This window comes from Dicentrarchus labrax, unplaced genomic scaffold, assembly GCF_905237075.1.
Source record: "Dicentrarchus labrax unplaced genomic scaffold, dlabrax2021, whole genome shotgun sequence".
In the NCBI taxonomy this organism is placed as follows: Eukaryota; Metazoa; Chordata; class Actinopteri; family Moronidae; genus Dicentrarchus; species Dicentrarchus labrax.
The window spans coordinates 9,851,231-9,871,789 of record NW_026136724.1 but is presented as its reverse complement, the minus strand read 5'-3'; the positions used below and the strand labels follow the sequence as shown (position 1 = coordinate 9,871,789).

The window sequence follows — 20,559 nt, the reverse complement described above, 5'->3', positions numbered from 1 at the left end:
AATATCCACTTGAACTACACTGTATGTGTGCTGAGTGGTTTAGATCAAAGCTTTCTTGGAGGTGCACATTAGCACCTCGGCAGGAATAATAGCTGTGGGTCCCATCGTCTCTGCTTATTTACCCAGTACACAGCTCTCTGCACAAATTGAGCATGACGTCTAATGGAGTGTGAGCTTGGATTAATTACCCCCGTATTTAGACTAATGGCTCCTTCTCTTCTGATTAATGATGACACATGTCAGACGGAGGAGGGCACAGCTAAAACATATGAACAGTTGTATGTTAAAATGCCACTTTAATATTATGGTGCTTACTCTGACAAAGTATATATATGTGTATATATATATATATATATATAAACATTACATTTACATTTAAATATTATTTAAGTCCGGGGAAACCTTCTACTAGCCTACTATAGCCTTTTGAGGCCAATACCAATATCAAAGTAAAAAAATAAAAGAAAGGCTGATATATTGGCAGATATAAACACATTCCATTCCATAAACGCATTCGTTAAATATTATTGATAATGAGCTCTTAAATTTTAAAGAGGAGTGACCAAAGCATGTACCAAGTTGAATATTTTATTAGTACAGTATTAAACTTGTCAGTGCTCTCTAGTGGACAAACTATGTAATGGCTAATAGTTACAGGCTTACATATACAACGTGTACAATATATCTCCAATAAGCTGATATCACCCAAGCTCTAGTAGTAGTAAAGTACTAGTAGCATGTTATAGGGCCTGACTTGACTTTAGCACTAAGGGGTATACATAAGCTAAAGCCAAAATCATGATTAGGTGTTGGAGATGCTGGTGATTTTGGAATTATATGGTTCGAGCAAATGGTTTTAGATGGATTGTTGATGCTTTATTGGATGAGACGTTGAAGAAGGTACAAATACACTAGAGTGCATAGGAGGTATGGCATGGGGTGCTCGTTCTGGCTGGCCTCATTAAACCTGCCTTAATGAGAAACAAAACACCCAGACGACCCCCCTAGAACAATGGGTTCTTGTTATCAAAGAGTCTGCGCCCCATGTATGATGGAGTCTGGCTTGCGTCCCGGCAGATTTTTCATGAGACTCGGTGTGCCTGAGTCAAGCCCTGAGCCCCGCAGTGCCACTCACGTCTGTGACAGCCACCTGGGAGACCACCTTGGAAAATGGGCCCCTATTAGTTCAGGTTAGACTTAATGACCAGTAATGGTATACCGGCCAAGCCAAACTGTGCAAAAGGGCTTCGGGCAGGCCGAAATGAAATACCAGTCACTCAAGCTCTGAACATAAACACAAGGTGGGTGGTGGGTGGAGGTGAATAGGTATGTCTGTAGGTGCGCGTCTGTGTGTATGAGGGGGTTCAGACATGCATCTATGTGTTTGAGAGCAGAGTTGACCCAGATGGAGGAGACAATTTTGGAGCGCGAGGAGATGGGTGAACCCCCATGGACAGATTAGTGCCGGCGGGGACGGCTGTGGTTTTGGATTTATTCCCATTTAGCTCTGCTGCTTTGTGAACCAAATCTCATTTCCAGTTTTGCCATCAGCTAAAAAAAGCTTGCAGCAACTTCGACGGAGCAACCAGAGAAGCCTCCTAAGAGCACCGCTCAATTATTTACAATTTCATGGCTGTCTGAGATATGTGTTATTCTAATAAATTTAGGAATTAGGAGGCTTAAGTACCACACATATATTAACCTCTAAAGCTGAATTTTATCCTCAATTTAGTGGTAAATGCCAAATCATGCTAATGGCATTCAATGATGATTGCGTCTTCCATGGTCTAAATAGTCTGTGGTCTAGAATTAGCAGAGGCATTAAAAGTAAGAAACTCCAGCATTTAAAATGCTATGATATGAGCCAATCAGCCACTGAATACAATTACTTAAAACTCCCAGGGAGAATGAGCTGCAGAGCTCCCAGTCCTGCAAAGTCAGACAGAGAAACATAGTGTAATCTTCAATGAAAGAGACAAAGACAGAGGAAGAGAGCGAGCTTTGTTATGTCTCATGAAGCTCTAGGGTTTCCTGGAATTTCTGGCAATGGAATCCAAAGTCACATAACCACAGAAAGAGAGAAGAAATAGAGACAGACAGGGGGTAACTCTCCTGAAGGACACAGTTCAAGACGTTCGACTGACGATAGCTGCTCTGCCACTGTATACTGTAGATATATGAAGATCTCTAGTGTTTGCACTGGTGGGCACTTTAGTCTCTAGACTGACAGAAACAATGAACGCATGTACAATCACACCCGCAGAGAGTGCAGAGTATAAGATGACGTACATTACCTACTGTATACCTACAGATTAAAGACCCTGGCTTGGGCCTTTCACCGCGAGGGGGGACAGTAGACGTGTAGCCGTCTAAGCTGGCTGGCTGCCACACTAATAATAACAGCCATGCACGAAAATGAGATCTGGTAAAGCTAGTGAACTTTAGCCCTGTAGAGCCCTGAAAGGATTTGAGGTATGAGAAGAGTGGAATGTATTCTTTGGAAGGAGAGGGGGTGAGCTCTCTGTCACTTGGAGAATGTGCATCCACTGATTCAAAAGCATTGCTAATGCTTTAATATTTTTAAATTTGATACTATAAACCGCTGAAAGATAGAAAAAAATGCCACGTTTTCCAAAGGGGTGTGACATTTGTTGGGATGTTATCTGTCTGCATAAAAGAGCTCCACATTTCCAATTCTTGGCATCATATCTGTCAACCAGTGTAGGTGGATGGGATTAGGACTCGTTTACTCTTCTGAATTTTGTGCTGACTTCTGCAATCCTTTGTCAGGAGCTATACAGGAGCTCTTCCTATAACTCTAACTGCTGCTTGCACAACCGATATGTTCCAGCTTACGCTTGGAGAAAGCTATTACTGTAAAATTCATGAAGTTAAGTGTTAAATTGAATTTGTTTGAAAGACATACAAGAAGTATTGAACTTTTTGTTATTAAGGCAATGCAAAACTAATTCCTGCTGACTGTAGCGGGTGATAGATTAATGTAATGCAAATGTGTAGTGAGTGCAAGACACAAACAGGCAAAACAATATGCAATGGTTTCATGCTGTTCTACAAATCAGTTGGTGGTGGTGATGGTAATGTGCCAAAATAAAGTAGGAATGCACAAATGGCAGGGAATAAGAAAACTGCTTGCCAATGTTTAAGGTTATATCTAAGAAATTCACTTGCCACTGGATGTCACACCAGAGCACCAGCAGAACAATGGGACAGAAGCAAAATAAACGCAATGTAAGCTAATGTTAATCCTTGGGGACAAATGCGTCAGTGAAAGTACGTCCACTTGTTTTTTCCACTGACAGGCTCAGATAGTAATTGTCTGATATTATGGAAAGGATCTCTACAGGGGCAAACGTTTTGTTTAACCAGAAATAGCCGTAATATTGCTATCACTCGCCTCCATAGACCAAAACGGTAGCTAATTTTACCTCGCCAAGAACTCATCTGTAGTTTGGTTCAAATAAATCCTTAATTAACTGACCTTTTGAGAAAAACTGAGTTTTCAGATGCTCTACTCAGCTGCACACAGAGCAGACCGGCTATATAAACAACCCATAGAGAGGCTGCAATAGCGTCACAGGCAAAGGGTGTGACTCGTATTCTGTATCTTTGCATAGCAAATAGTTATTTGCTGCTATATTAATGTTTTAAATCTCATACATATAATCTTTAAAAATTGCAGAAGAAGTGTTTTGTGACCCACAGGAAATGATCACCCGACTCTGCATTTCCCTTCTGCTGACGTCTTTTTTTACTGTTCTAATTTAGTTAACTGTTCTAAGTTAGTCTCATCACGGTTGGAGCAGGCTTTGGTTTCAGTGAAAAAGCTCTAGTAAACACACACTGAATACACCCAGCACCAAATGGCAAAGAGACAGTTAGCATTTAGCAGCTAAAGAGACAGATATTTCCCTCAGGAATTGGTGGAGACCAAAACAGAGATAAGAGAAAGTGACACAAAAGAGACCAAATTAAGGCCAATATGGCTTTGCATCTGCTAGATGTGTAAATAGCGAGCTGTAAGAACTTCATAAGGTGATAATGCGTTGCTGTCAAGTGGCCAAAAAGTATGGTAATGCACATAAAGGTTTAGGGTTACTTCAAACCTCACTGTTTAAAGGTAACCTAACAGTGATAGACAGAAGTGTGCAATGTAACTTGAACCTTGTAAATGCCTCTTACCTTAAAAGTTATCTTCTCTTGGTCACTGTCATGGCCACTGAAGCCCATTTATCAACTGTCTGCGGAGTATACTGACTAGAGACAACTTTTCGTTTTCCACACCTGGCTGTGGAGTCCACCATTAAATGGCTTGGCCCCGCATCAACTCACTGAGAGCATGTCAGGGGCGCATGAATACCCAGAGAGAGGGACAGAGAGAGAGAGGGGGAGAGTTTTAGGATTATAACAAAACATCCCTGGCTGTCTGTGGCTCTCTATTATCATTCCTTTTTGTGTGTATGCAGCAAGTGTCTTGTCTGTGCGTTCCCTGAAGAAACCCTCAGTTTTCTCCCCAAGACTGAACTGAAAGCACCGTCAGGGGATCACTCCACCTCTCCACATCCACTGTGAGTAATAGACCCTCTCGGTCAGGTCATCTTGCTCGCCCGCCACCCCACCCACAATGTACCCGCTCCTTAATCTCCTCCTATCTCTCTCCAGGAATGCAGCCCCTTATTTTGAAAAATACCTTGTCATGTAATACCCTTGAAAAGCCTCGCAGCACACTTCAAAAAATTGGCATTCCGCCCCGTGATTTACTGACTTGTGTGTTAAAACAAGGCAAGAAAGATAAAGATTTATGACATTTTTGAGAGATTTAAATAAATATGTCCTGTGCGAAAGTGATTTTCTTTGTGTTTTCCTGATAGGTCTGTGATGCATGTGCAAAAAAGGTAAACTTGTGTCAGGGTTTGCACTCAGCTGTCATGCTTTCACCAGGTTCTCAGTATGTGGGGGCATTGCATCATGCTTTTTAGCCGCACTCTAACCTCATGTATGTTTCCATGTAAGGTATGATGGGAAGACATTCTCTCTTAGTGTGGCTTGAGCAAGCCCCATAAATCACTCCACCGTTTATATTCTCTCTTTTTTTTTTTTTTTTTTATCCTTCCGATTTTCCCTCCTCTCACCAAAGTGTAATTTCTCTCCGGCCACGGAGAGCCACACGTCCACCACGACCGAAACGTGGCTTTTATAGGAAGCATGTCACAAATGTTCAGCAGATCCATTTTATTTCCATTTTTTTTCTTGCCTTAGAGAAACACATCAGGAACCTCTCAAGCTTTATGAGAAATACATTTTTATGTTCCACTTAATGTTTCCAGCATGTCATGTTATTGCCCGTATACCAGAGGCTGTGGGCTGCTGTGGATCATGCTAATCACGTATACTTTTACATTTCAGTCATTGAGCTTTGGTGCATATCCCGAGTGACTTACACTTATTAAAAAAGTACAAGTTCAGGATCTTGCCCGAGGGCCTTTCAGCCAGACACACTGGCTTTTTGCAGTGATTGAAACTGTGATCTTTCAGTTTCTGGTTATAAGGGCCGATTTTTTCCTCACAGATCTGAGGGAAACTAAGGTTTTTAAGCATTGTAGAGGTCATTTCTGTTCTGTTCCGTCCTGTTTTTATCCTTTTCCGTTCGATTCTGCTTTATTGCCATCAGCTGGATAAACTGTTCTCTAGCTGCGGTGTCGGCAGTAGCAGTGCTTAGACTAAAACGCGCCATATATCAGCACTCTGGTTCCACTAGTCTCCCTGGTCAGCTCACTAGTAGCAGATTAATGTCCTGTTGAAGAGACACAGACTCCTGCCCGGGCCTCATTTACTCTGACAGAAGGCAGGTGTCAAGACGGGCTGTCCTAAAGGAACAAGAGGAGGCTGCTTTTCACTTGGAAATGCACACAGGAGAAGGATGAGGAAGGGATTCATGATAAGTCACATGTTCTTGTGTTCAGTCTACAAATGCTATTTGTTGCTTAAGATTGGACGAAACTCAATTGCCAATGCTTCATGAGGTTTGGTAGACCATTAAATGACGTGTTAAGATGTTTTTTTTGCATTGAGATTACTATCACTTCCTTTGTCTTTGCTTTCATTCAGCATCTGTCTGTCATTATTTATTTACTATCCTCTTTAATAGACTTAAAAATTGTCACAGCGCGCCCTAAGGCACTGAAAGACTCGATGATGTTGTCCTTGTGTATGCATCATAACTCTGGTTTGTTATGACAGGAAAATGATGTGGAAAAATTGCATTTATTTATTCATTAGTCCTGGTTTGTTTGATACTGTTATAGTGTAGTTTGCCATCTTGGACCTCTATATATGTTCTGACATCGCATTTGGTCTTGAGTGACGAGAAGCTGAAGGCTTGACTGTAAAGTCCTAGTGGAATGACACAACAGACTGTTAATATCGCATGTCAAGTGCTGGGGTGCATATTTAATGAGATTATTTAACATTCTGGATATTTGCACCAGAATATCTAATGTATTTTTTTAAGGAGCCGCTGAAATCTAAAACCGCCTGGATCCTGTGCAAACAGAAAGAAAGAGAATGGCTTATTTATCACTTTATTCTCCCCTGTTCATTGCTGGGCAGCAACACAAAAAAAGATGCAAAAGTAAATTAATAAATGATTATTATTATTAAAATATTAAAGGTAATATTTTCCTAAAGGGAGATATTTCAGTAACTTAATTAATAGTATCATGATCTTAGTGGATCTCTTGTACCATAACTAGAAACAACCTATTAACAGATTATTTCACTTTTGGGAGATGCTGCTGCAATTGAATTCATGCTAATGGAAGGTAATTAGCTTAGTTTAGCACAAAGACTGGCACAAGGGAGAAACAGTAGCTACTAAAACCTCAACTAGCTGTTTTTCATTTTGGTTTCTGTATCAGCTAAGCGAACAAAATGAGCATCCAGTCTTTAAGCTAAGCTAAGCTAATCGTCTGCTGGCGTCATGTCTACGTATCGTACAGATATCAGAGGGCCATCAATCTTGTCATATTACTACGGCTAGAAAGCAAATAAATGTATTTGTCAAAATGTCCAACTAACTCTTTTTTGAAGACTACAGGAAGAAGCATGGCTAGAAATGTTACACCCATTTTACTCTGTGTGCATGTGTGCATATGTGGGTATTTAGGTTGTTTAGAAATAGTCCACCACTAACCCGCATAAAACCAAAAACATTTTTGAGAGCAGGGCATGCTGGTTGCCCTTGTTTTCAATCTTTATGCTAGCTATGCTAACTGCCTGCTAGTTGTAGTTTTATATTCTGCATACAGGAATGTAATGAACGGTAGGCCCATTGAGCTTTTGTCAAGAGAAGTGTTGAACTATTGCTTTAAGATGGATGCAAAAGTTCCGACTTGTGAAGGTGGTCAGGTTTGTAAAAACAGAAGCACATGTCCCTTTGTTTATTGCTTTGTTCTGTGCTGAGTTCAGCCATTTTTTTTATTTTTTATCTCCCAGCAGTTTTCCTCAATTGTTGGCAGGCTCCAAAAAATGTCCCAGATAATTTGATAAGTTTCTTGTGAAATGACATAACCAAATAGACATTTTTTTTTTGCAGTGGTGCAGTGGCAGGAGAATGTCAGAGCCGCTCCATATAGCGGGGGGGGGCAGATAAACAAACCGTTTCTAACTAAAGCAGAGGACTATGGGGTTTGAGACGGCTGCTTTTTCACCGAGAGGAATGTTCCCTTCCAGGGGGCTCCGATTCAAAGTGCACTGCTGAGACTCCGGTATAGAGCTCATATGTGAAAGTGAAGAAAGCTTTTGTGTGTGTTTAAAAATGAAATGTCAGCGTAGTGAAAGGATCGGTGCGCCTCTCTTTCATGACTCCTGAGTCGTGCAGGTGTGCGTGTTTGTGTGTGTGTTCGCTGAGATGTCACGGCAGGTCCAACATCACCATCAGTCATGCTGTTTTGAGGGGGAGCCAACTCTGCGGCCACTGTGTAGTGAGTGTGAGAGCTCTATCTCGCTGTGCACACAGCATGCAAGAAAACCTTCCTTTTTTTTTTTTTTTTTTCTCTTTTCCCAGTTTGGTTACGGGAAAAGGCTGCATTTTTTCTTTCCATATTTGGTCATATGGAGCACCGCCAGTGAGCAGTAGCCTTTTGATGCCGTACAAACATCCCTATTTTGTGTGGGATTTGTACTTTTTGGAATGCTTTTTCTCCAATTCTGCCTGATTGTGGGTGTTGCATCTGAAAGTGCACTTTTAAAAGGGACACAAGCCTTTTAAAAGTAAAAGAATGGAGAGGAATTATGCTTGCTCTCTGCTGTTTCACAAAGAAGTTGCATTTTTATAGTGTTATTTATGATTTGGGCAGCAAGAATGCAAATGTCCCTCTTAAAACCAACATTTAAAAGTAAGAAAGTGTTTTATAACCCTTCTTTTTCAGCCAACTGCTACATCAACTCCTCTTGGGCAGTTATTTAATTTGGTAAATTTGATCAGCAGCTGACAAATAAGAATTTATCATCTGATTTCAATGTTTAACTTTGAAGGGCTTCAAATAAGATTTTGAAAGTTAGATCTCCTCAAAAATGAGAATAATGATGATATGTTTGTGTTAAAATGGAGCATCTGTGCGCTAAAACCTACTGTCAAAAAGCTGTGAGATTCAGATGATGGATACGGCATGTTGGGGTAATGTTTTTATTGGAATTTAAGTGTGACTTAGCTTCAGGCGGGAGGTTTAAGGACACATAAACACACCCTCAGCCTGAAGGAGAACGCTGGCTGGTGAAGCGCAGGTGTTTTCAGCTGTCTCTCCACAGAAGGGAAAGGTCATAATACCTTCAGATCTAATGGAGCCTGAAATGTGATGAGCAGTACGAAACTCCCATCCATGTGTGGGACTGGGAGATGAGAAAATATTAAAAGAACAGTGAGTCATAGTCTAAATATACGACAGATGACAGTATGCTCAAAGTTTAGCGAGGTTATCTCGCTGACAGTGGAAAATAAAACACAGGATTCAAGAATGCAACATAGAGAGTAATTTGTTTTTATCAGGGCAACACAAGAGGTTAGAAAGTATTAAACTACAGCTTCCTTTCCAAAAGGGATTCGTCAGTTGGAAAGATAATTTAAACAAAATGCTATTTGTTATCAGCGTGTCACAGCGAGCAGTTTGAGAAAATAAGACAGTGCTGTAAGGGTTACAGCTGAGCTACACAGTACTTTAAAGGATAATTCCAGTTTTTAGGGGCTTGCATTTTGTAGTTTCGGCCATAAAAACTTTATTGGCTGCCATAAGTAATTAAGAACTGGGAACATGGAGACATCACTACAACAAAATCCGATAAGGCAAGAAACACAAGTGGTCTGAGGGTCAGACTGTAAACCAGCTAAGAGTCAAGCTGATCTGAACCACTTTATTTGGAGGATAAACCGAAAGCACACCAAATATGTTGCTAATTATATCTCATTGTACAGGAAGACAGTGCATGCACAGCTAAAGCAAGTACGGTGGGTCAAGGTTGAACTGTGTAAATTATACACCACCATATGCATAAAATCTGAAAACCTTTTTTTTTGTGACCAGAACAGTGGGATGTGCAATAACACAGCCCTCCATGTTTACCACACTGATATCCAGCAGTTGGAGGTCTAAACACAAAAATCAATATGGTATTTTTTGAGAATTGATACAATATCACAAAAAAATATAATAAATATCACAATACAATATTTTTCTATATTTTCTTACAGCCCTACCATGTTTTAGCACTCACCATTATTCCATTGTCACTCGTAGGCACTGTGGCTGGTGTTCAGCAAAGTGACACAGTATTGGTTGTTAGTATTGGAGTTTTACAACGAGCAGTTTGGGTAATAATTTAAAAGTTTGCCTTTGTTTTCACTTTCAAATACTTTTAACTAACCTGGGGGTTTGTTTGCCCAGTTGTACTTTTTAGTGATGTTGCCTTGTTCCCAGATTTCTACATTTGATGCAGTGTTATTCCAAAAACAATCATAGCCAAAACTACAACCGTGTTATCCTCTAAAGACCCTGAAGACCTGCTTAATTTGCCTCTTAATATGAGCAATGGGTCATGCATGAACATTAGAACTGTTTTGGTTATTTCACAGGAGATTTCTGTGTTTTTGGTTTTTTTTCTTGGTTTTTCTCACTGTTTTGAAGTGGGCATTGCTCAGTTGGAAAAAAGGGTACGAAGGTAAGATAGTAAGGAAAAGTTACTACTTTTAGTGTTGCATATTTAGTCATAAATACTTCAGGGTCACTGATTCTGTGATAAATTCAGTGCTTGGTCAGTTCCAGCAGTGCTTTGTGTAGCCTGCTAGCACCCTGTGAAATATAATGCATCCAAGGTATTCCATTGAGATTTTCTTGGCTGTGTGTGAACAGATAACTTCAGTCAGTCTGTCTCAGTGTGTATGATTCACAGGGCACAGAGAGGTGTTATGGAATGTGAACCATTGTCTGGGAATGCAGGAGTCTCCTTTTTCTTCACCAAATGGAAACTCAACATCTTTAACCTTCAGGTCTTTTCCTTACACCGATGTGAAATTTTCCCCTCGCTGGTTTGTCGTCTATTACGAAAACTAAAGTCAGCACAGAGGAGATATTAGGGCGATTTGAGGGGAGGTTGTGTCTGATCATCAGATCTGAAGTCACTAATGACAATGCGTCCAAGCCCGTTCTATCCCTTAACCCTCAAAACCATAAGCACAGTTATTCCACCGCATTTCACTTGCCACAGTGGCATTAGCTTCTCAGGTTTGCCTATGAATAACGTCTGCTCATGCTCAAAGAAATTTTTCCTCATTCGAGCCGAAGCCACACTTGCAAAAATTTGTTTTGGAGAAGGTAGAGTGTGAGTGGAAAGCAGATGGTATTAAGATTGAGCTGAGGTCTGATGCAGTTGGCCACCTCATATGTTGCCTAGAATATATAGTCGCAGCTGAAGACCTCGGCTTTGACAACAGAATCTGTTGTGGTTGATATTCACACTGTGGCATGCAGATGCAGACACAGACGGATACAGAAAGAAGCTCGGGGGCTTGGTACATCCTATAAAATTAAACCAAGTATTAAACTTAATTCATAGCCAACCAACCCTGAGTCTCATAATATCATAGCTGAACACATAGTCTGCAGCTGTTGCATTGTGGTCCAAGAGGAGATAAAAACAGTGAGAAAAGGAGCGAGAGTTAAAAAAAACAAAAATGCTTGGACAAAGACAGTACAGGCGACTGATACTGGATTTTATAATACCAATATTAATATTTGAGAGTTAAAGAAAAGTTGGGTATTTTAAAGCCCCGCCCATTCTGAGTACGCATACACGCACACAGAGAGTTTAGTTGGTTGAACAGACACAAATAATGGTGTACTTGCTCACCCCAATAGTATCAACAACCTAAAACAACATACTGTATGATGACAAGAAAATGCACCTTATAAACTGATGCATAACAAACTATAAAAAGATGAACATAAACATTAAATAAACACACACAAATCTGCTATTTCAGTACTGGAATTTTTGTTACTTATATACTATAGCTATCACTTTTTTACATCACAAATTAAAACAAACATTCATTTGCCCATGTAGCCTAAACCTGGACTACGGTTCAGAATTGGCATGCCTTTTAGAAAGTCAACAAACAGCCTTATCTTTACACTCCATTTTTCCACCTGTGGTTTCATTTATCATTTGTCTTGTGTCATTATTATTCACTCTCGCAACAATAGTCTGGTTTACTGTAAAGTATGGTCTCACGCTGTGAATTTTGTATTCAGAAAGATCATTACAGATTGAATATTGAATTGTTTTCCAACGAAATTTCACATGATGCTATACAGTATTGGTCAATAATACCAGTCCACCAATGTATCGGTCAGGCTCAAAGAGGCAGACAGAGAAAGAGACTGCAGATGACAGATGAAGCTGAGAGAGGGACAAGCGGAGATGGAAAGAAATTCTTGGCCTCGTCGTGCCAAAAAACCTCTACTGAATTTATGAATGCTCATCCACAGCCGCTCAGCATCCTGGGACTGTAAACGTGTTAATGCTGCCGAGGCCTGGACGTGTGAGAGGAGACACACATAGCACAGAGAACCACAACCACATGGCCAGCTTTCCAAACACAGCACTGTAGGTGGTGATGGATATCACACATGTATGCACATTGTACTGTACATAAACACACGCATGCTATACTGGCGGTGGCCTCGCGTATTTTCAGTATTACAGTAGTAAAGGCGTGCGATTACACCCATTTAAAGTGCACGCAAAAAAGCATGCAATCGTTCATGTGCGCTTCCCTCCGTACACAACTGCAGACACTTTACATAAAGACACACACACAGTTACAAATATAAGTCTTGTTTGTTAAATACTGTTTATCGGGATGCACACACCCTCACACTCAGGCTGAACATATTTTAACTGCCCTGTCAGACTTGTCTCCGGGGACTCCTTACCCCTGCAGAAAACGTTAGGTTTACCCAACTCAAACTGTCCCTAGAGCCTCAGCCAAAACAGCTGTTAGTGTGCATTACCTACAGGCATGCAGTATCTCTCTCTCTCTCTCCCTTTATTTCTCTTTTCCTCCCCGTTTTACTACAGGAGCTTTATCTGTGTGATAAAATAATCATAAAATGATCAGTCTTACTTTGCCAAAATACTTAGAGTATATCGTAGCTTAGACTGGACCGACCTCTGTCTCCCTCGTTTTCTCCCTTCTTTTGGCCAATGTACAATTAAGTGTGTTCATCCTGTCAAGTTAGCATCCAATACTTCCATAAATGGACAATTTACAGGAGGTTGTCATATAGCTACATGGAGGAGCATGTCAGGGTTAGTGGTTAAATTCCCACTGTGTCAGTTAACTCCTACATGAATGCTCCAACATGGATTATTTAATGATGTGCTTTTGTGCAATACTATACCTTTCAGTGGGATAAAAAATATGGAGCATGGCTGTTCGTTGGTGAAACAAACTGACCCCAATATTAAAGGCAGGTTTTTGACTACTAGTAGAGCTATGGAGCCACGTTTTGATTGTTTTATCCCAGTGAAAGTTGCCATTGCACAGCCCATACACTTTGCATTTAAAGGACCTACCACACATACATTTATATTTGTGCATGCTATGAGAAAGGTTTAGACCTATTAAATCTTTGTGGTTCAAAGAAATTACAAAGAGTAAAAATTGACTTTAGCAATTTGTTACTGTTAACTTGCTTGTTACTTACTGTTAGCCACTTGGGCTAATTGGCAGCAGGTTCGACTGGTTAGCTCTTTTATCCAGCTTTTTCAAAATACATTCATGATATACATGCATGAGCACACGGTCGAACAATACATTTTTTTCTAGTTTCTCGCTATTTCACTGACAAATTTTGGTGGTAACACGCCACGAAAACTGAGCAATACAGCTGCAGGAGCCTGGGAAGCTAGCAAACATGGATGCGAACAATGCAAATAGTCAGCATACGACACATTATTTGGGTCTCATGGATACAAAAAAAACAGAATGTAAACAGAACTTTGTTTCCAAGAAAACTCCACAGAGTATCTTTTAAGGTGACTATTAGCAGACAGAGGGAGGTTTTGTGGCCGTCATTTTTGTTGTGAAAGTGAGGTGATTCACATGTGTCAAGTTAGTCTGGCAGACCCATGACAGTGTTTGCAGACAGGCAATCCTGCTGTCACAATAAAAGCCTCAAGTATGTCAGAATGTGGAGACAATTGTATTTTGATCCGCTTCAACTTTTGACTAGAAGCCCTACATTTTGAGTCAGGCAGACTAAGTATTGATAGGTGAAGACAGCTGATGTCAAAATACTGAAATCCGGCTGCTTGTGAAAACCTTTTTTCCTCCATGATATTCTATTATGTATAACCTGTTCACTATTATCGCAATCATTTTTGATATTATTTATTTTCATGTAATCATTTTACAGCAGTCAGAGCACATTGAACTATAGCACTTGAATCTGTCTCTTGTGTTATCTCCAAGGTAGTTCATACTCCTGGTAAAAGAGTAGAAGTGAGTTCCACAACATACCAACCACTGTAGCAGGTGGACAAAATATTTTCTTCCATTGATGCAAAGACTAGAAAGGCCAGGCTTTGTGCCAGTGTTGCTTTCACATTCCAGATTACTGGAATACCTCTCTCCACCTGGACACCTGCACAGCTGTGACTCCATAGCTGCTGGTCATGTAACTCCTCCTCTCCTCTCCTCTCCTCTCCTCTCCTCTCCTCTCTTAAGAGAACAGTGTGGTCCTCTGGAGGCCAAGAGGAGACCAGCAGTACGTTTAGCGTGACAGTGTTTGCTTTTATGTCCTTACTCTGTAAACTCGGGCCTAGTAATAATGCACTGTTGCTTTTTTTAGGGTATATGGACATTTATGGTAACTGCAGACTGTGGCTTGTGTTGGCATCGGTAGATTTCCCCATTCTTTCCCTTGTCATTTAGATGAAAAGAGTAGAGAGACTAGAAACTCAAGTTTTTAGTTTGCGACCAAATACCCGCAAATTAATTAGCCTCGGACAGATTTTAGTACGCTAACATGCTCAAATAACATGGTGAACATGGTAAACATTACACCTCTTAAACATTAGCATACTAGCATTATCATTATGATTTTCGAACTGCTGTGGTTAGCTTCCCAGAGCTAATGCCGCGTTCGCTTTGTCTTGTAATCGCGACTTGCAGCTCGAGAGTGACGTCACATCCGTGTTGGAAAACGAGTTACCGCGGGATTTTGCGTTCTGTTTGGCACACAACACGACGAGCTTGGTTGCAATAGGCAGTTTGGACGTTTCGTAACGTTTATAGTGATTGTCTGGTTTACGGTGCACCCACCGCTCTGCTTTCTGCTCAAGACTCAGCACTGTTGTCATAGCAACATCGAGCTTCTCTAGCCAATTTCAGCTGCAAAATAAACTAATTAGGCGGTATTTAACACATAATAAGACTGTAACGACTTGCCTATAGGTAACAGTATACAGTGCTATGTGTACGACTTCTTCATTTGGTTACAACAAAGACAAAAGTGCTTAAAATAGTAGAAAACCACAATGTTTACTACGTGTGATGCTCGGAGTAGCCATCTTGGTAACTGAACTCGGGTCCTCTGAGTTCAGACGACTTCAGGAGTCGTTTATACGTCCTCGGGAGCGTTCTATTTGCAACTTCCGGTTGGTAACTCAGGAAACCGACTCGGAGATCGAGTTCGGTGGACAAAACGAACGCGGCATAAAGCTAATACCAGCCAGGAGCTAATGCTAGCCAATAAATGATTATTGTAACATGTTCCAGCATGTTCGATTCAAGGATGTAGCAGGTTATGTCAGCATGAAAGACTGGATTTAGTTTTTTTTACAGTCGTAAAGTTGTTGTTTTTTTAAACTTAGCCTTTTAACCACCAGCTGTAACAAGTCACCATTGTTTCTTTATTTGCCAACCTCACAGCTGGCAAGCACATAACTAGTTTTTACTTGTTTATCTTCACATTAATTCCCTTTATTAACCAACCAAAACAGTCACTGCACACATAAAAGATCCAAAGAGGAGGGTTTTTTTTTTTTTTCTTGACTGGCATGTGAATGAGTAATTTAGAGGCTCTTTCAAGTCCCCTCTGCTAAAATCAGAGGTTAAATAGGAGCATTCCTCGCATAGCTCCATAACCATAATGTAGACATTAATGTGTTTGTCTAAAGGTTGCGAGGGGATACTTGCTCTGAGTATAACAGGAACAAATCAGGCCCAAAAGCTGCAGTCTTCTTGTCTCAGTCACAGGATGCAAAGCTAGCGTTAGGAACATTTCACCAAATCCAAAAATAGATGCTGCTGGCCCATACTTATTCTTCAGCTTTACTCCCAGACTTATGCATCTACTTTGTGCCTCATCTGGCCAATAGGGGCCCATTGTTTTGGTGCTTTTAACTCAAGACTTTGTGAGAAGATAGAGGCATTATAATGTGGCGTAATCCCAGTGGCTGTCAGGATAATATCAACTTGGCTTTTAAGGCTTTTTAAAAGGCTGGCACTTACACACTGGGTTCGGTGCCAGGGTCTGGCAGTCTCGACAGGTAGTAATTTGACTGGTAAATGTGTCATTATAGCCATTGTAGAAGGCTGCGGCAGACAGGGAAAGAGAAAGAGGGGGAGAACGAGAGAAAATTGAGAGAGGGTGGGATGGATGGATGCAGGTTTTGGGGATAAATGGTGGAATAAATGGACAGATGCAGCGAAGGAAGGAGGAAGAGGTTTTACAGTGGACGGGCTAGGACGAGCTGAACTTGTAAAAAGTCTGAAAAAGTCACAAACTTGTGACTCCAGGTTGCTCAACTTTATGGAATGCTGCCTTTCTCTCGTTTCTGCCTCTGTTAGCTTTTGCAAAGTGTGGGTGGTCTCTTCAGTGATATACACAACAGTTACATTTCTACGTCGCACTGAGGGCCTTTTCTGCAAGCCACAGGCTTCCTCTTCTGTCCTACGCCTGGTATTCTCCCATGTGGAGACAAGACAATGTGACTGTGCTGCATTCAGCCTCACATTCATTGACCAGCTCTATTCATACATCATGAATGTATCATATATCGACTTGGAAAATAAAACTCTCAGGTTTATCATTCGTGTAGAATATTGTGTATATATGATCCACTCCATGATCATTATGTTGACAAAGCTTTTATTTTAAAGACATGTTTTTAAATGATCTATAACTAATTTTTATACAAAACTGAACGCTAAATGAAAACACAGTCTTCTCAGCTGCATAAATCATGCATTATTTGCAACAATAGCTCCAAATTGATATGCTGCCGTGCTTGCGTTACTAATAACTTTGTCTCCCTTGGCGTCGCTGGTTCTAGGAGGTATGTGATTAGACTGGTGATGTTTGGAGGCCTTGTCGGTTTTAGTTATTGCTCTCATTTTGTCTTAATTACGGTTGTATGAATAGCCCCACAACCAAGTGCCAATTGCCTCCCCCCCATTTCACAAATGACACTAAGCACGCATCTAAACATAGAGAGTGAATTTTTGCGGTATTTAAAATATCTCTCCCTCCTCCGAGTCACAGAGGCTTTTACAGTGTAATAGCGGGGAGACCAGGCTGTGTGTTTACTGTACACGCTCACGGGGGGCGGGGAGAGGAGACGCAGCGGGAGGGTGAAGGTTAGGAGGGTCCCTTGGATTCATGGTTTCTTTTATCCTTTCCCTCCTTTCTTTGTGTGTTCCTGCCTATGGGAACATCTGTGTGTGCTCATGAGGATGCATGTGAGTGTTAAAGCATGCACACAAATGCTGTGATGTTGCACCTACATGCCTGCGTGCATATTCATATGCAGATGTCCATGTACACACCGCTGCAAAAGCAGGCAGAAGCTGATCTCAAGTGCAGAGCCATGTCGTAGAACAGAGTTTGGATAAGCTCTCACATGTAGGTAAACAACACAGGAAAAGCTAGCAGTAGAGATAGGGAGAGGAGGAGGAGGAGGAGGAAGGGGGGGGTAAGACTGAGGGAAAGAAGGAAGGAGGTCACTGAGGGATGGAGGGAGGGACAACTAGCAGGGAGGGGAAGGAACAGGCATTTGCTTTTTCTGTCAGCTGAGGCCGGACTGTGGGAGACTATTACCAGACGTTGCATTGTGTCTCTGCTTGGAGAGGGCATTGTGAAAAGCTGGTATGGTGTGAAGGGAAACACATTGTTTGAAGGCTAATTCAAGGTATGACAGTCACGGTTCTTCCTTTGTCCTACTGCACTTTAAAGCATCTTATTTTCTGTCACAGTTGCTTTCCTACTCATGTTGTATCACCACAAAGGATAACATATTTAAATATGACTTTATTCAGTGCTGTCTCTTTATTCCACGTGCTGTCATGCACCTTCGTCTTTTTCCCCTCAAGTGCTCAGCTAGCGTATGTTTACTCTGCTCCGGTGTACAGTAGATGTTGCTGGTGGTTTAGCCGGGATACGTAGATGTATGATGGGAGGCTCAGCAGCTCCTGGGTGGTCTCGGTCCTCACTGCACAGTCTGTCACGTACCCTAGCGGGGTATTTTTAGTGAGCGTTGCTTTTAACTGATTGAGTTAACATCCTGTCTTGGCTTCTCCTTCCTCTCTCTTTCTGTCTCTGCTCTTCTTTCTTACTGCCTCATTCCTCTGTTTTTTCCACACAAAGTTTGTGGGCATAGATTTCAGCCAAGCTTTTGTCACACTTCTGGTCAGTATTGTGTGTAGAAGGATGGATTGTACTTGAAGTGATAATCCTTAAGATTTAAGTCCCGGTGGATTTGGCGACAGCTGTGCTTACAGGTGGTAACAGCAAGTTTAAATACGACAGCAAACACTCTTTGAGCAGCTACTCAGCTGTTCTTGTTCCTTGAAAAAATGAAAAAATGCTGAAACGCTGGTGGAAAAACACCCAAAAAGACCATCTTGTTTTGTGGATGCAGTTTTGATGAATGATAGCTGTTTGCACTAACTGTGGTCACAAATACAATGTGTTTCCTGCTTTACAATAAAAGCCACCGCATGTTTTGCCACATAAAAACAGGGTTCGATTTCATGAGAATCTTAAGGATTATAATACGGTACTTTGATAACCAGATGTCAGACAAGACTTTGTTTGACTGGTGAACCTGTATTTCTGCCCTCTCAGGACACTAAAATGAATGTGTTTCCATCTTCCTTTCCTCTCTTCCTTCCTGAAATTGCGTAAATGAACATGTCTGTGTTTGCTGATGTCATCCCTCAGGGCACAATCATGGAGGAAATGGACTTTGAGCGGCGCCGGGAGCTGAGGAGGCAGAAGCGGGAGGAGATGCGCCTGGAGGCCGAACGGTAAGACCCGTTTGGTTGTCTTTCATTCTCGTCTGCAGATTAGTACTCCAGGATTTTCCAACTAATTCCCTTGCAAAGCAGAAAGTGTTTAAAAAGTCAGTCCTCCACAATGGCTTCATTTGCAGTTGCAGCCACAGAACGCCTGCAGTCCCGAGGCGGCTACACTGCTGTCACCGAAGATCTTAGTACCCAGGTTGTGTGAAGCTGAGGGAGCAGCCTGTGTTGTGTATTGAGCTCTCATTGTCAATGCACAGCGCACCTCCTCTGATGTTTATGCCAAGTTGGAACAGGAGAGAGCCAGCTTTAATAGCTTAGACCCTCCTCTAGGTCTTTAAAAACATCGCTCAGCAAATATTGGCTTCCCAACCCAGGCTACAAGAAAAAAAGGTTGATAAGAAGTCTGATAAGCAATGTGATGACCTTTAAGTGGGAATGTTCAATCATGCCCTCCCTCCCTCTTTGCAATTTTCTCTCCCAGATACTGTGGCCTTGTGAACTCTCTTTGATTCAATGGAAGAAATTGATTAAACTAAAGTTCATTTCAACAAATTGAGAGAGTGGTAACACGCCAAGTGCAATAATCAAAAATAGTAAGAAGGTGGTTTCATTGTGAGAACTTGATACACAGTGTGCCAAGGAGGTATTTTATTGGGTCTTTTCACAAAAGTCTCTTCATCTGTGCTACAGCGCTTCCAATTAAGGATGAGGGTGATGTGGATGCAGATACTGGCCAAGGTCACTTGCCTGTTTGATGTATCTGTGAGAAGAGTTTTATTAGAGCCAGTTACTCCATCACCGATGAAAAACACCTTGACATAGGTCTGACCACTGCTGAATACATAGATGTTTCTGTCTGATAATTCTTTTTTATGACACAAAAAATACGTGAGTAGCATTTACTTTAAGCTATGAACAAGGCTGTTTGCTCAAGGTAAAATAGCATTTCTCGTATAAAGGAAAGTCTGCAAAACAGTGCATATCATCCACAATGGTGAAGGACATATACTAGGTAATAAAATTCCAGGTTAAGCCATTTATCCAGGCATTACAAAATAAAGTGCCTGCCAGCTTGCGTGTGTTGTATGAATGGTGCTAGGTTTATATGAAATTGATTTCAGTTATTTTGGGTGGTGAATCAAGTCAGACTGATACATCTACATGGCCAAAATCATAGCTCAGTAGCTTATCAGAGATATATGGTATTGGCATGTCAGCAACAAGCAATTGCAATGCAGAAATGCCTAATATACTGAATGTTGTCTGATTTTACCTCTGTTTTGGTCTCCACCAGCCCTTGAGGGAAACAGCTCTTAAACTCTTTAGCTGCTAAATACTATTTGCTAACTTGATACTTGTTAATTGTGTCTGCCCTCCTTGATGAGTTTATTAGACCTTTTTTTTTTAATTGAAACCAAAACAGTGAGCTAAAAGACTCTGTTGAGCTGAGGAGAACTTCAGAGTCACACTGTCATTTGATCTTCTGCTAATACAAATATATTTTTCTTAGTGCAACTTTAATAATCTAATTTAAGGGATCCTTTAAAAAAATATTTTGGTTTGTTTTTGTATTAACAAGCTATTATCTTCAACTATGATATCTTTATTGCTATCGCCCTAAAAAAATCCAGTAACTCCAGGAAGTGTGGTAAACTAATGAAATATGACCAACTTAC

The 20,559-nt window shown here is 41.0% G+C and overlaps 1 protein-coding gene across 11 annotated transcripts in view; it reads left to right on the top strand.

Annotated features, from left to right (window-relative positions):
- The window catches only part of cald1a (caldesmon 1a), a 57,576-nt gene that overhangs the window by 8,208 nt on the left and 28,809 nt on the right, over window positions 1-20,559 (top strand). For 9 of the 11 annotated variants that reach the window (XR_007882590.1, XM_051392701.1, XM_051392699.1 and 6 more), the window contains one exon: window positions 18,801-18,886. Coding sequence is in view for 10 of the 11 variants with exons in the window: in XM_051392701.1 (XP_051248661.1) it covers window positions 18,810-18,886 (77 nt within the window). In the remaining variant the exon portion in view is untranslated. Of the gene's footprint in view, window positions 1-4,484; window positions 4,587-17,602; window positions 17,770-18,800; window positions 18,887-20,559 lie in introns of those variants that run through there. The other 2 variants (XM_051392702.1, XM_051392700.1) reach the window with 2 other exon arrangements.